Here is a 17,244-nt window from a genome sequence, read left to right as displayed (position 1 = left end):
AGTCTGTCCTTAGGGATTTAGTGTTGCACATATGTTGGCATAGAAACACCCAGGAGCCCTGCAAAAATATATTTCACAGTTTCAGTTAGCTCATCAGTTTCCAAACGTACTGTACCTTTGGACCATCTGTTAACATTCTATGGAACTATAGAATTTGCTAATCCTGTGAGAAATAGTTCAACATTTTTCATTTTACTTATGAGAAAACTAGAGGCTGAGGTTGTCATATTACACAATTTGGAACTGATGCAAGCATTCCCTTAGGGAAAGTACAGGAAATAATATATACATATCTTTCTTGGCCACGTGGCCACTTGTTTTCAGCTTGGTATAAATCCAGATTGATAGTGTAATGGGGGAAATTTACTTTTTAAAAATTTGGTATCCTTAAAGATAGAAAAACTTCTGTTTTTGTTTGTTTGTTTGTTTCTTTTTTGAGGCAGTATGTCACTTTGTAGCCCAGGCTGGGCTACACTCTGTAGACTAGGCTATGTCAGACTCATAGAGATCTATCTGCCTGTGCCTCTTGAATGCTGAGATTAAAGGCATGCACTACCATACCCAGCCTAAGACCTGCTTTTAATCTGCAGAATTCCTTAATATTTTACTGTATTGAATATCAGGACAATAGTTATTGGCCTTTAAAAAACATATAGACTATCTTTGATTCTAAAAAGAAAGCAAACCAAACCCACAGAGTCTTCCCTCAGAAATACACAAGTGCACACAGCTTGTGTTTGAGTTTCAGGAGGTTCCGAATCATCTTTTCCTAAGCCTCTCCCAAGACTGTAATTTAGACGCCTTTGCTTATGGTGCAGGCTGCTGGGTTTATGGATGTTAGCCAGCCTAACTCTCATTCTTGAGTTGTGATATGAAAGCCCACCAACCTGTAGGTATTCACTGGGTGTCTGCATGCACATTGCACAATTTCACTCTGAAGAGTCCTATAATGTGGGCCACTTCTCATAAAAATCAAGTTCTCACAATTTAAAACATTTGAAAAATACTTCAAATGAATGGTGAGCACAACTTACTACTACCTCTTCTTAGGAAGTGTATAGCAAAGGATAGTTCTTCAGTGAGCAGTTAGGAAAACCATGTGATGTTGAGGGTGGTGAACGTTATGGCAGCTTCAAAATGTGTTTTTCCTGTGGCCTTAAGATAGCAGATGCTCTTTTATCCAGGGTACAGACCGCTGTTTATTTACCAGGAGTGCTAGATTGCAGTGTAGCAACATAGCGCTGTAAATGTACTACAGTATAGGCAACTGAAAGAGATGGTGTCTGATGATTGCTAGCTAAAATGTTCCAGACTCAATTTGGATTCTTGGTCTCTTGCTGCCTCTCCCCTGAAGAACTGAGATGCTTTACACAGGTAGCTTTTGTTCACTGAGGCCTGCACTGTGGATAACTGATCTGTTGTTATACAGGCTTGTGTGCTTACTCAGATCAGATTTACCATCCCCAGCACCAAATCAAACCAAATAGGAATCTGTGAGTTCTCCTGTTCTCTCTGCCATTGCTCCTCTCTGAACCCAACAAATGCTGCATTGCTAGGCTCTTACACATGTGCTCTTCTGGCCTCTGTCTTCATCTGTAAAACTCCTTCCCATTCTTTAGAGTCCACTAAAGCATCAATTCTACCATGAAGCTTCTGGGTGGTCCTTCTCCTCTAGAACTAGTGAAACACTTATCACCATCTTCCCATCAGCCTTCACACTGGCTTTTTTATGTGATAAGTAATGTTCCCCCTCATCTCTAAAAGTCAGCTCTTGCTCATTTCTGTGTCCCTGGCAGCTCTGGAAGGGTTTTTAACTTCATGATCCTACAGTAAACATTTGTTGAGTAAACACAACACCCTAGAGAAAAAGAGGAGCCACGAACATGCATTTGGTAGGAGACAGCAGCCAGTGCATTCCCATGGGAAACATCATTTGGACGTGGAGCAGGGCCAGGTGGGAAGGACAGTTAGGATCTGGTCCTTTACATGTCTGCCATTCAGTTTCAGAAATCTTGCTGTTTTAACTATGTCGCCACTTTTTCCTCAGCTGCTTAGTTCACACTCACCCTACTCACTGCTAGTACTGCTGGATATTGCTAGTGAGGTGGAAATTCAGATGGGTGAATGTCTGGGTGTGATAATACAAAGTTTCAGTTTCTTAAGGAGTGTTTTTTCTCTCTCCTGTTACAGGCATGTAATGAATTCACAACACATGTGATGAACCTTCTCCGAGAACAGAGTAGAACGCGTCCCATTTCCCCCAAAGAGATCGAAAGGATGGTGGGCATCATCCATCGGAAATTTAGTTCTATTCAGATGCAGCTCAAGCAAAGCACGTGTGAAGCAGTTATGATTTTAAGATCAAGGTTCCTTGATGCCAGGTATGTGAGGCCATGAATCTTCTGCATGGCTTCCCCCTTTGCTCCTTGTTTGTTTTCAGAGAATCTAGCTGGTCAATCTTAGATTCTTCAGTTTGGCTATATGAGCTCTTTTCTGTGAATAGATAGGTGATCCACCTGTGGTACCCATGCATCAGACAGCCTTTTCTTGTCCTGGAAGTGTAACTCAGGAGCTGCAGATTGAGTGATTCTGGAAATAGGTCGGCTTAGTGCTGCTGCTAGAGGCTTTAGGACTAATTTTTTCCTTTCCATTCTGACACCAAAAGTTTGTAAGGTTGATTTTTATTTTGCACGAAATTTTTTTTTTTAATTTTCTGTATATGGTGTTTTGCCTACCTGTGTGTCTGTGCACCAATGTGTGCAGGAGCTCACGATGGTCAGAAGAGGGCATTAGGTCCTGGAACTAGAGTTGGGAACGGTTTTGAGCCACCGTGTGGGTGCTGGAAACTATACCCAGATACTTCGCAAGAGCATCAAGTGCTCTCAACTGCTGAGCCATCTCTCCAGCCCCTCTGAGAATTTAACATTTACCTTGCTTGTGTATACCATCTGAAGACACCGGAGATGGTGGTACTCCTGAGAAGCACCCTATTTGATTGATCTCCTTACCATAAAACACCAATCTATAAGGCCAAGTGAGAAAGCCTGCTAGTGTCCCTGTGTGGAGTGACATAATGCATTCTATGTGGCAGTTAATTGTCTGTGGTGACCTACTGAATGACACAGAAGAACTGTCAAGGACTTACACACCAACTGTGAAGATGCCTCTGGGACATTTCTCAAGCCAGGGGTCTGTCCAGTTATGGAAAGGAATTTCTATTTTATCTTCCTTCTTCTCCCCTTGGATTCTGACAGAAGCCATCATTTTCATCTAAATCTCACGATACTAACAGAAATATGTGAGGCAGTGTTGCAGCTAGAAAACTAAGGGTGTGAACATCTGTATGCCAGACCTGTCTAAGATTCAAGCAGGAGACACTTTCCACCTAACCGTATGCTGCTTTCCTAACTGAGCAAAGTTCTGTATCCCCTGCCTGCTGAACTCTCAGCAGGACTCTGTCTTCTGACGTCTCTCCCACTGGCTCTCTGCCTTCCTCTTTCTTGGTCTAGTGGTTCCTGTTCACCCTTCTGTACCTAAGCTAGCCTAAGACCTTTTCCCAGGCCCCACTTCCCCAGGCTCTCTCCCCACAGCCCAGTCTCATCATCCCTTACCATCAGTACCACTGTGTTACCCCGATGCTTTGTTTAAAACAATGGTAGCCTGTTGGATTTGGGAATGTAGTACAGTTATTGTAAAGCTTAGCATGCGTGGAGCCCTGGGTTCTATCCTAGTACCAAAAGACAGATCAAATAAATAAATAAATAAATAAATAAATAAATAAATAAATAAATAAATAAATAAAACAAGACTACAGTTTGTCTTTGCTGGTTAACTCACATAAGCCCCCTCCTCTTGGTGTTGAAGGCTCTATGTGTGTGGCCTGTTCTTCGTTGTTGTGAGGATTTTCTGTTTGTTTTGTGCTGAGGATAGAACACAGTATCTTGCACATGGCAGGCAAGCTTTGTACCAGTGAGCTACACCCTCAGCCTCGCTGACAGTTGTTACTTTGAGATAGAGTCTTAGTTGCCTGATTGTCCTGCCTCAGACTCCCGAGGAACTGGGATTACAGCAGGTGTCACCACACTTGACTGCTTTAAGGTTTACTATTATTTCTAGGTTTAAAGTGTCAAGATCATTGTAGAAAGTCTTCAAAATGTATAAACTAGAGAAGAGAGGGCATCCATAATTTTGTTCTAAAAAGGGGGGGGTTGCAAATGTTTTAATGCATTTCCTCCTGCTTTCTTATTTGTTTGGTTTTGTTGTTGTTTTGAGACAGGATTTTACTGTGTAGCCCTAGCTGCCTGGAACTCACTCTGTAACCAGGCTGGCCTCAAACTCACAGAGGTCTGCCTGCCTCTGCCTCCCAGTGCTGGGATTAAAGGTGTGTGTCACTGCTCCCAGACCCATAGTTTACGCTTTAGCATTTAAATTATTCTCACTAGTTCAAACCCTCCCTTCTTCCTTCTTCAGTTCCTTACTTGTTCTGTGAAACAGTTAACAAGGCAGGCAAACGTATGTGTACCAGTTTAGCGGGCATTCTATCTGAGGAGAAGGGTAATAAGCAGGTAACACATGCCATCAAATAGAATCCTATTTGATGATCCAGTGACTGTAATAGGATGATAAGTCCTGGGAAGAAAAAGGAATGGCAGAGGAGATAATATAAGAGGCTATTCTATACTTGACCTCTGACCTTTGAATTGTCTTCTGTGGGTTACTTCTCAGAATGGAATACTTTTTATTCCCCTTTCTTCTGGTTTTTCATGACACCCCCCACCAGGCCAAAGAGTCATTGAAAGTCAAAATTACAGCAAACTTATATGTTTTTCAGTTATAAAACCTAATTGATTGATAGGTCATATAAATGCCTATTTTTTATTTTATGGATATTTTAAAGATATTTTATTAGAAATATAACAAGGAAAAATTATTACACAGTTATATTTGAAAATGGGACATACTTTTTTCCATAAATGACTATGACTTGTGCTCCTATTTTCAAGAAAGGGTGTTTTTTTAAATTGTAGTAAAAGCTCACTTTCATTAGCACACTAAAGTTCTTGCAACCTTAAATGTTGGAACGGGAGATTTAAAAGATTTTATTTTTATTTTTTATTATGTGTATATGTTCATGTCCAAATGTGGTTTTGTGTATGTGGGCATATATTTTCATTTTTAAGATGATTTATGTGTTTATATATTTGTGTGTGTGTAATATACACATGCAGTGTCTATGGAGTCCAGAAGAGGGTGTCAGATCCTCTGAAGCTGGAGTTCTAGGAGGTTCTGAGCCTGATGGATGCTGGGAACTGAACCTGGACCTCTGGACCAGCAGTGAGCACTGTTAACTGCTAGACAGTCTCCAGCTCTACTCACCACAGTTTCTGTTTGTTTGATTTAATAATATTTTAATTAATTTTTTGAGAATTTCAAAGTATTTTGATCATATGAATGATTTTTTTTTTTTTTTTTTTTTTTTTTTTTTTTTTTTTTGGTTTTTCGAGACAGGGTTTCTCTGTGTAGCTTTGCGCCTTTTCCTGGAACTCACTTGGTAGCCCAGGCTGGCCTCGAACTCACAGATATCCACCTGGCTCTGCCTCCCGAGTGCTGGGATTAAAGGCGTGCGCCACCACCGCCCGGCCATATGAATGATTTTTTTATTCATGCTTTTAGCAGCTGAAGTCACAGTTTGGGAGGTGGCATGAGGAAACAAATGTTTAATTTTTTTTATCAAATTTGAGCATTTTTGTAAAAAAAAAAAAAAGCTATTTAAAACACACATCTTCGTGGACTCTGCTAACATGCTTTCTGTTCTTCCCTGTGGATGCTTTCCTGTTGTTGTCTGCATGTATGTTTGGTTTTTACATAACTGCATTTACAATGTATACACCTAATGGTTTCCTTTTCTTCCACAAAGAATAAGTATGTTATAACCTTGGATGAGCCGAGCTAGAATAAGAGAGTGGCAGAGCTGAGAGAGGGTGCTCCCGTCTCTGTGCCTGCTCCCCAAACCCCAACCCCAGTGGTGATGCTGGGGCACATACAGCCCTGGGACTGATGTGCAGTGCACACTGTCATGAGGCACAGTGTTTAGAGTGTGGCACCCTGGGGGAGGAGTGAAACCAAGGACATATGCCTAGTGGCATTTTCTACATACAGGAGGTTTTCCTAAAGAGTAACAAAGCGTAGGACCTTCCTCAGTCCTGTGCCTTCCAGTAAATGCAGACCCTGTGCTTCAATCTTTCGCTGAGGTTGGGCTCTTGAGTGACCCCCTCTGTGCCAAAAAGCCAAGTGCATGTTCCAGGCCTGCGTGCCTACCCAGACAGGCGATCCCTTGCTTAGTGTGCACTTTCCAGAAGACCATGTTCATTAGACAAGCCTGAAGTGTGTGTCAGTGTAAAACCTTCAGGAATAAGCTTGTGTGGCTGGTGTACCTATGCTGTAATTCACATGGAGCTCAGTCTGTGCTGCCCATTAATCTGTTCTCTGAGGTTTTTAGATGTTTGCCAAAACTTCCTCTGGACAAAATCTCTGAGTCAAACTTTACTTCCTAGAGGTTTTCTTCTCTTTCGTCCATTTACATTTTCCATTGTCCAAACAAATGCCTGGCTGTCATTTACTCTCTTTAACCCTGGCCTTGTCTCTGGACTTCATGTTGTAGCCATGCAGTAAATTGAGTAGAATGGCCAAATTGGGAGTATGGGAAAGGTTAGAGCAGACAGTTGGGTATCTAGGGGGGCTGTCACTCAACATCAGCTTATTGTGTGGCTGCTCTTCCAGTTTTCCACATACAGCTGCAAAAGTAGGTTTTTATATGCAGGTCATTACTGTGAGCTCTCAACAGGGAATGCCTTCAGCTTCATATTAGTATCAATTCTGGACCTTTTCCACTGTACTTACTCCACCCACTGTTCAGCAGGGTGTACCTCTCCAGTGGTCCCACCTCAATGTTTTGTCTTTCTTTTCAAGCCACGTGTGATCCTGCAAAGTATGAATTATTCTTCTCAGTAGGTTCCCCTTCTTCTACCCATTTCGTCATCAGATAGATCCTGGCCCTCAGGACACAATGATTTAACCTTCCATAAAGTTAAGAAACTTCAGAACAGAAACCTGTAATTTTTTTTTTTTAATCAAACCTACATTAATCACTCTCCTGACTGAGTGCTGTGCCGGCTGGGTTGTACCTAACTGCTACCTTAGTGATACCGTGGTAACCAGTTAATCACACCCTTACGCCCACTTTTTGGAGTGCAGGATATCACAGTTGAGAAAGTCATTAAAGATGATTTGAAAGCAAGTGTTGAGAGAATTATCTAGGGAAGGCGTTTTCCAGTCACAGAGTAGCTAATCTAAAGTGAAATCTGACAGATGTTCGTTTTCAGGCAGGAATTCTTCAAAACAGAAATAATAACCACCAAATATAAGCTATGTTTTTGCTACCCAAAATATGTTGTTAATAAACATTTGGTTTCCTGATATTTGCCCCATACGCACCCCTCCAGCTAAAACAGCAAAATGTGCTTCTCTACTCTTTCCTTTGTAAGGAACTTGTATCCAAGTCCAGGCAGTTGCTTACGTGGAAAACCCCTAAGTCCTTCTTGGTGTATGTTTTTTCCTCCCTTCTCTCCCCATCTCATTGCTGCACTGCCCCATCACTTCCTCCTGTATCTCCCTTCTAAGTGGATCTTGAATCTTAGTTCTGTGGCCCTCGCCATGAACTAGCTTACCATCACCTCCAGCTTGACCCACCGGTGAGGCTGACTCTTCAGTAGTCTGCATGTCCTTCTGTGCTCTCTCCCAGCTGTTCTCAGTGTCAGCTCGACCTTGACATGAGTGACATGGAAACTGTGGTGCAAGCCTGTAATCTCAACACTCGGAGGCAGAGGCAGACGGAGCTCTTTGAATTTGGTCTATGTAGCAAGTCCTAGGCCAGCCATAGTGAGACCCTGTCTGGAAAAACAAAGAGAACAAAAAACATAAAAAGTAGGGCAAGTGAGAGAGCTTCTTGATACCAAGCTTGACAGTCTGAGTTTGAGTCCTGGAACTACGTGGTAGAAGGAGAGAACCAATTCCCACAGGCCGTCCTCTGCATGCCACATGTGTGCCTTCACAGATAAATCATGCATACACATGCATATGTGAGCACACGCGCGCACACACACACACACGCACACACACGCGCGCACACACACACACGCACACACATACACACATGCACACACATACACACACACTCACACACACACACACACACACACACAATAAGCAAATGTAAAAATAGTATTTTAAGAAACAGGAAAGTTTAAAACCTCAACAGCTTCCTGTTGCACTTAGACTAAAACCTGGAACAGCTTGTGAGTCCCACACCCTCTGTCATCTGGCCTCTCCTTTCCTTCCAGGCCGACTCCCACGTCCCTAACTTTTTCTGAGCCACGGGCTCTTCTAGCCTTTTAGACTAACCAAGTTCTTTTGCATCTCAAAGTCCTCTCCTCTGCCCACTCCTGTTCACCTCTCTTTGTCTAACTCCTACACATTTCCAGTCTCAGATTGATTTCCTCAAGGAACTCAGTCCTGGCTCTGTTTCTGTTACACACTGTCATTTCACCTCACACTGTTTCCTCATGATACTTTGTATGGACACTATGATGCAAACCTACTGATTTCTGTGTTCTTTTGTTGAGAGGTGTTTGAGACAGGTTGAGAATATGTAGCCCTGGCTGTCCTGGAACTTGCTCTGTAGACCAGGCTGGCCTCAAACTCACAGAGATCCACCTGCTTCTGCCTCCCAAGTGCTGGGATTAAAGGTGTGTGCCACCATTGCCCAGCTGATTTCTGTGTTCTTATTTAATGTTTTTCTACCCTCTTCCTGACCTCCAGGTGCCTGTAAGTTCTCTAGAATGTGTCTGGTTTTCTTTTTTGTTTGTTTCATTCTCCATGTATCTTCATTTAATACCTAGAACATATTAGGTCTTTTTTTTTTTTTTTTTTTTTTTTTTGGCAGTGGCGGGGGGGGGGTGCGGGGGGGGGAAGGTCCTGGAACTTCCTCTGTAAACCAGGCTGGCCTTGAACTCACGGAGATCCGCCTGCCTCTGCCTCCCAAGTGCCAGGCTCACATCAGGTCTTGAATGAACTTTTTGAATAAAGAATGAGATGCATTGTGCTTCGTACTCTTGTACTTTTCTGAGTCGTGCTGTAGCTAGACCGGGCTAGGCCATGCTTCAGAGGCTGCCTGGAGTCCTTCGTAGCTCTCATACTGATGAGTTAGAAGTCCACTTTCTTATGCCGTCCTAATTAATTGTAATTGGGTAACACCGATAGCTGTGACTTACTTTTTCCTCCCTGCTTTGTCATAGACGGAAAAGGCGGAACTTCAGCAAACAGGCCACAGAAATCTTGAATGAATATTTTTACTCACACCTCAGCAACCCCTACCCCAGTGAAGAAGCCAAAGAGGAGCTGGCCAAGAAATGCAGCATCACAGTGTCACAGGTGAGCGACCCCATGGGCTGTGCTTTCCTGGGATGTGGGACACCTGTTTGTTCAGGGCCTCATCTGCTGTCATAGCCAAATGGTCATCTTCAGAGAAGCTGTTTTAAATTTACCTATTTCCTCAATTAATTTGAGAAATCAAAGCTTAGGTAATTTTTTAAAATCACTAGTTGACAAGGAGTGAAGATTCTATCCATCTTCTGGTCCCCAGTGTCAATCTGCTACTGACAGGTAAGTGTGCCATGGGAGAGGCATGGTCACTTTCCTGTACATGTCGTGTAGGCCTGGCTCCCTGACCTAGATAACTGACCCAAGGTGCTTCAATAAGAAAACCCAGTTTATTTGTTGCCAAGGAAATTGAACTCTGGGGTGAAAGCCTGGAGTTCAGAGAGCCCCTTGTAGGTAGTTGTACTGTAATGTTGGAGTCCTGTGGATTTCTTTCCATTCTTCCTTCCTACTCAAAGTTGTGTTGCCAATTGAGATACTTCAAAAATAGACAAATAACTTCATCTTTAAAAATATAAATACAGTCTTCCTCAAGGCTGGAAAGATGGCTCAACAGTTGCTGCTCTTCCAGAAGACCTGTGTTCAGTTCCCAGCACTCACAGCACAGCTTATAAGTATCTGTAACTCCAGTCACAGGGATCTAATGCCCTCTTATGGTCTGTGTGGGTCCCAGGCAGGCGCTTGATGCACAGACATATATGCAGGCAAAACACTCATACACATAAAATAATTAATTAATTGATTGATTTTAAAATATTCCTTCTTTATTCACTGAAAAGCAGTGTGTCTGTGTCAATAGGTATAGACTTGTGATTACTTGCTAAATATTACAGTAATTATTTACATAGCATATATATTATATTAGATTTTATTAGTGCCATGGAGATAATTTCCATCTACAGGAGGGGGTATGGAGGTGAAATACAAATACTAAGCCATTCATGAAACTTGAGCATCTGCTATTCCCTAGGGGATTCTGGCAGTAAATATCTAACTGGAATTACCTTTAAAATAAAATTGTTTTCAAATTTCCACATTTTTGTTTATAGATTGCCATGTAAGCAATGCCTTTTTTTTTTTTTTTTTTTTTTTTAATGAACAGTGATAATGTACCAGTTCTGGCAACTGGAGCTTAAAGAAAAGCTAACTCACTGGGCAGTGGTGGCACACACCTTTAATCCCAGCACTCAGAAAGCAGAGGCAGGTGGATCTCTGTGAGTTCAAGGCCAGCCTGGTCTACAGAGCAAGTTCCAGTATAGCCAGGGCTATACTATGAGACCTTGACTCAAAAAACAAAACAAACAAACAAACAAACAAAAAACCAAAAAGAAAATAAAAGAAAGGAAGAAAGAAATGCTAACTCTCCCAAAAGTTCATGATCAGAATTCTAAAACAATATACTCCAGCTACATATTAAATATATTATTCTGTGTCTTAGTTACTGTCCCATTGCTGTGCAGAGACACCATGACCACGGCAACTCTTATAAAGAAAGCATTTAATTCAGGACTTGCTTACAGTTTTAGAGGGTAAGTCCATGATCATCATGGCAGGAACAGACAGGCATGGTACCAGAGCAGTGGCTGAGAGCTTTACATTTTCATCAGTAAGGAGCATGCAGGAAGAGAGAGACTGAACTGGGTGTGGGCTTTTGTAACCTCAAAGCTCACCCCCAGTGACTTACCTCCACCAATAAAGCCACACCTCCCAGTCCTTCTTAAACAGTTCTATCAACTGGGGACCAAACATTCAAACATAAGCCCATGGGGCTGTTCTCATTCAGACCACCACATCCTGCCATATAATAGATATATTTTCCTATACACTTGAACCCAAGACACAAAAGAATCTCCTTTGGATTCTAATGAAGATGTTATATTAATGTCTTATGTGATTATTATTATTATTATTATTATTATTTTATTTTTTTTTTTTTTGGTTTTTCGAGACAGGGTTTCTCTGTGTAGCTTTGCGCCTTTCCTGGAACTCACTTTGGAGACCAGGCTGGCCTCGAACTCACAGAGATCCGCCTGGCTCTGCCTCCCGAGTGCTGGGATTAAAGGCGTGTGCCACCACCGCCCGGCTGTGATTGTTATTTAAGAGAAAATAATAGCCTGAGTTTACACTCATTTTGTTTTGTTGTTGTTTGATTTTTTTGAGACAGGGTGTCATTTTGTAGCCCTGGCTGTCCTAGAACTAACTCACTAAGATCTGCTTGCCTCTGCCTCCATTCCTGCTAGGATTGGAGGCCTGGGGCTACCACTCCCGACCCTGGGCTGATTTTTTAACTTTTCTTTTAATGATGTTTCCAGAGCAACTTTGATTTGTAATTAGGATTTCATTCAAGGCTTAATTTCCTTCACTGATTAAATTGTATTTTGATCCCTGCCCAGTTTCTTTTGAAAATGTTTTATTTAGTGTGTTTGCAGGCACATAGGTGCTGCCGTGTGTGTGGAGATGGAGAACAACTTTCAGAAGCTAGTCCTCTCCTTCCTCCTGGATGGTAGGGCTAGAGCTGGAGTCTTCAGGATAGTCACTTTCAAATATGATGTCATTGATTTGGATTTCCAGGTTCAAAGTTATGTCTAATAGAAAATGCCTCTGTCTAGGCTGTGTAGCGCTGACTGACACTTGAAACATGGAGCTTTCTTTCTGGGGCTTGGGTGTTGAATGTGATCTTGTTCTGACAGGGTCAACATAAAGGAGGAAGGGCTTGTTTTGGCCATAGTTGGAGGATGCAGTCTTTCATGGCAGTGAGACATGGTGGCAGGAGTGTGTGGCTGTGGGTTGTATTATGTTCACAGTCAGAAAGCAGAGAGAAATGAACTTTGATCCTCATTGTGTCTTGCTCTTTTTATCCAGTTTGCGTCCCTGGGCCATGGTTTGGTACAGTCCACATTCAAGGTGGGCTTTACTCCACCATTAAACTTCTCTGAAAAGGACCTCACAGACAGTCCTGGGTGTGACTAGCAGGTGACTCTAAACCCAGCTAAGCTGAGCATAAAGATTCAACAGCACAGTGCATGTCCCCACGTGCTGAGCCAGCTGACAGCCAGGTCTGCTTTTCTGCTTGAACGTTGTGGGTCCTTTAAGGTGTCGTACTCCTACTCTGTCTGTAACTTTTCAACAATATGTCTAACACTAGAGAACAGCATACAGTATATCCTTTCCAAAGCTCTGTGATCCAGATTTTTTTGATAGCTGTAGTATGTAGCAATTTGGATGTAGTTCTAGGTCATCTTCAGTATATACTTGGGAATTAGCAATAAAAGGTTTTCTTCTAGCTGTTCTATCAGATTTCACTTCTAAAGCAGACTAGGAACCCATTAACAAGTGTTTTAAAACATTGTTTAGTGCATTCATTTGCATTTGTTCTATGCTTTGGAAAGTGTTGAAACGGCATTTCTCATATGGCCTGGCCAGACTGAAATTTGGGGCTGCCTCCTGCCCACACCTCCATGTGGAGATTTGGGCATGTGTCACCACACCTGGCTTTTTAAAAAACATGTATCTGTTTATATGTGTGAGGTGGTGTGGGTGTGCAATGCACAATGGCACATGCATGGAGTCAGTTCTCTCTGCCATGTAGGTTCCAGAAACCAAACTCAGGTCATCAGGCTTGGCAGCAAGTACCTTTCCCTACTGATTTTGCAAGTTCATACCTGGTTTCTATGTTTCTGTCTTTATTTGAAATGAAGACTTGCTGTCTTGCTTAGACTGTCCTTGAACTTGTGGGGTATAATGGTTCTCATACTTCCATCTTCCTAGTAGTTGGGGCTACAGATGTCTACCCATTTATTTTCTATAGGTTGTTTTGAAATCCTCCTAGGAATTTTTGAGGAAAGGGTGAAGAGACAGAAATAACACAGAGATGCTCACCTGCCTAAGACATGCTTCTTGATCTTGTCTCTTCATCATAGACTTTCAGCAATCAGTGTATGTATTCATTTAAATTGTGACAGCTTTCTGAATTCACTTACTTCCTGTCTAAAAAATTAACTTCCCTGCAAATCCCTCTTCCTGTATCTCTGAAGTGGATGACACAGTTATTCTGTTAAAAACATTGGTTTCTATCCTTATAGTTTTTAGTTCAAGTTCATGAGAAGTGAAAGCAAATAATTAATTTTGTTTCATTTTATATGGGTGTTTTGCCTTCACGTGTATCTGTGTACCTTGTGCATGCCTGGTACCCACACAGGCCAGAAGAGGCCATCATATTCTCCTGAAACTAGAATTACAGACAGTTGTGAGCCACCATGTGGGTGCTAAGAATTGAACCGGGGTCCTCTGGAAGAACAGCCAGTGCTCTTAACCACTGAGCCATCTCTCAAGACCTTAGCAAAGAATTTCTGTTTCAGGTCTAACAGGTCATCTGTCCTGAAAAGAGAACAATGTGGTCTAAAGAAGAATTATACTGAAACACAGTTATACTTAGACACCAGAGCATTTACAAATCTACCTTAAAATACTGAAAACTAATGGCAAGAACAATACAATTTTTGATATTGCATATAAAACTGAAATTGTACTATTATTTCTGCAAATACTTTAATAATAATTAAGAATTAGTAGGAGCCAGGCATAGCAACCATACATGCAATCCCAGTGTTCGAGGACCTCCTGTAAATTAATAAAGAAGGCTGTGCATTCTCTGCACCTTCCCAGCGACAACCGTTTTAAAAGTGGGGAGAGACCTCAGTGATGCCATAGACTATACAAATGGTGACTCAGATGAAAACAGCCCCATTCTCAATAGCAGTCAGGAAAATGGCATTGAAAAACTACAATGCACTAACATTATACATTGCCTAGATTGGCAAAAAGTCAAGTCTAACCATGCTAAGGGTTCTAAGCCTGTCTACCACAGCAGGGACCCCTATTTCCTGCCAGAGGACAGGTTATGGTATCCACTTCAGAAATGCCCATGCCAGTCAACCAACAGTTTCACATCTAGATGAAATTGCCCTGGAAAACCTCTCACCTAAAAGGTATATTAAGATGTTGGAAGAGGATTGTCAGCAGCACTGAAATTTCTGAAAACTTGAAGTAGACAGTTGTTCATTTATCTAACACGGAGGATTCCCACAGTGGCACCCTACACCAGTGGGAGGATGAATTTGAATGTGTGACCTAGAAACATCATGTTGAGTGAAAATGCCAGTTGCAGACCAGAGTGTGCATCTATCTCTGTGAAGTCTGAGGTGGAGACACGTGATCAAATACAGTGAGACGGGTGACTGACAAAAGGAAGAGCAGGCCGCATGGGATGAGGAAGGATATAGAGCACTTCACTGGAATTAATAATGTATGTTGCCACTGGAATGGCGAGTTTGCAGGGACTGACTTAATTATCATTCGTTATAAACCTATACATATAAATTAAGAAAGCCAGGCATGATGGTGTGCACTCTTAGTTCTAGCACTCAGGCAGAGGCAGGTGAATCTCTCTGCATTAGAGGCTAGCCTGATCTACACAGTAAGACCTTGTCTCAAAAAAAAAAAAATTAAGTCAAGGAAGTCTTTGTCAGTTGTTCAACTGGTACTTGGCCTTACCTAACAGAAATATGTACAGAGATTTGCAAAAGAGTCATACTGGAATGTCCATGGCAGCGGTAGTATGACAGCCAAGACATGGTGCAAATGTCTACAAGTGGGGAAATGGGTAACTCAGTGTGGCTTATTTGGACTATGATTCAGCAGTGAGAATGAACTACAGCTCTGTATAACTCCAGAATGCTAGAGAATTGTGGTTCCATTTGTAACAAGCTCAGATATAGGCCATGTTATCCTTAGGTGCTGGAAGTAAGGGCAGCAGTTGCCCTTGTGGGGAGTACTGAGTGGAGAGGGAAGGAGTGCTTCCTGATCTGAGTGTTGGGTTCCTGGGTGTGTTTGTGTTATGAAATCTATCACGCTCTCTACTTGGAACGTGTGTCTCTTTTTGTGTGTATATTTTTCACATCACCCAAAGATTACATGCACTGTGACAACAAACCTTTTCTTGAGATGACGTGAGCTTTTGTGGGAAATTATAATGAGATATATGAAGGGGATGGCAAGTTTAAAAAGGTAGATTCTATGGAGAAAAACAAAGGCAAGAGCATGAGTTCTGCTTAGCAGGTGAGGGAAGCCACCTCCTGGGAAGTCTTTGCAGAGTTGGAGAGCTGGACACTATGTGTAGCTGATGAGGAATACTCCAGTGAGGCCACAGCAGCCTGAGCAAAGGGGACTACAAGGAGCTACTAAAGAGTCTGGTGTCCTCATGGCTGCTAGGCAGGGAGTCATCTAAGAAACAGAAGAGGGACACTATTACCTGTGTTCTGCCAGGACTGCCATGGTGGCTGTACTGAAGACATGGGGGTAAGTGGAAGCTGACAGCAGTAGCCCACATGCAACTGTAGTGATCCAGGCAGAAGATGACAGTGACTTACACCAGAGTGTCGGTGGTGGAGAGGATGAGCTGGGCTGGGTTCTGGATGTACTGTGGGAGTACAGCCTGCAGGGTCTGCTGGCAGTAGAGGTGAGGAAAAGTCAGCTGTGGCTGACATTTTTATCCTGAGCATTGGGGAATAGAGACGCTATTAAAAATAATGGGGAGAGGTTTTGGAGAAAAGAGTAAGAATTTCTTCTTGTATGTATTAAGTTTATCTGTGCCATAGCTCTCAAAGCTCACCTGTGTAGAAACATAAATGGATAGGAGAGTGGAGACAAAACCCAAAGCAGCCCTCCATTAATTCACAATGGCGTGCTGTAAATACAAGTCCTCAGTGTAGAATTCAGCTGCACCAAAATGGAGCCTCAGTTCATCTGAGAAGCTGGAGTCCCCTTTCACACAGTAACCTGAAGAGTCACAAAAGCTGTTACTGCAAATTTCTCATGCACCAAGACTCATACTTAAGTTGTCACATATTCTTAATTAGTGGAGCAGATATTAATATACTTTTACTTTGGAGTAGAGCTAACTCACATGGATTATTCAAGTTACTGAGACACAAAGCTTCCATTGTTCCCCTGATTCCGATTTTGAGTCTATCTTCTGTTAGGTGTTTTTAGAATGAAAAATGTTAACTTATTCTTCATTGCTATCATACTAAAAAGTACTGTAATGAAAGACTGATTTTTTTTTTAACAGAAGAGAACCAGAAACAGTAGAGGTTAAGTGACATTGGATTCATTTCTTCATTCATGCTGTTAGCATATTCCAAAGCCCTTTACGTTGGTGCATAGGACCTGTCTGTTAAAGTCCAGCACAGAGAACACTGCCCTGCTCCTTACAGATAGGGGCTGAGGCTCAGAGAGTGATTTGACAAGGACTGTCGCAGGTCTTCATGAGTGGCGGAACTGGGGTAGAGATGCTCGATAAAAAGGAAGGAAGTGGATTGTTACCTTTCTTCCTGCCCGTGGCAGTGTGATTCCTGCATCCCAGGGGCCCAGGCTAGAGTCTGGGCTCTCAGGAGGGCTGCATCCTTTCCCTAAGCTGCTGTGGAGAAGCTAGGCTAGTTAGTAGTCTGAGGTCTCTTACTCATTAAACTACTTATTCCAAAGCAGTGAATATTCAGTAAGCTAATTAAAATTTGTAAGTAAGATTTCCTTATTAAAAAAATCTATTAAAACAAGAAGAAGACCGTTAAAGTAATTATTAGAACAGGAAAAAAAAAGATGACTATCAAATTGCCATATCTGTTTCAGCTGTCCATAAAGGCCTTTTCAGTTGCTTTGGCAGCAGACACCAGCAGAAATGGATTTCGGCTG

The 17,244-nt window shown here is 42.2% G+C and overlaps 1 protein-coding gene across 2 annotated transcripts in view; it reads left to right on the top strand.

Moving 5' to 3' along the window:
* Positions 1-17,244, top strand: part of Pbx3 (PBX homeobox 3) — a 192,476-nt gene that overhangs the window by 152,515 nt on the left and 22,717 nt on the right. For both annotated transcript variants that reach the window (XM_059260117.1, XM_059260116.1), the window contains exons 4-5: positions 2,191-2,381; positions 9,354-9,489. In XM_059260117.1, coding sequence (XP_059116100.1) covers positions 2,191-2,381; positions 9,354-9,489 — 327 coding nt within the window. The remainder of the gene's footprint in view (positions 1-2,190; positions 2,382-9,353; positions 9,490-17,244) is intronic.

Source organism: Peromyscus eremicus, chromosome 4, assembly GCF_949786415.1.
Source record: "Peromyscus eremicus chromosome 4, PerEre_H2_v1, whole genome shotgun sequence".
Classification (NCBI taxonomy): Eukaryota; Metazoa; Chordata; class Mammalia; order Rodentia; family Cricetidae; genus Peromyscus; species Peromyscus eremicus.
This window is presented reverse-complemented; position numbering and strand designations above follow the sequence as displayed.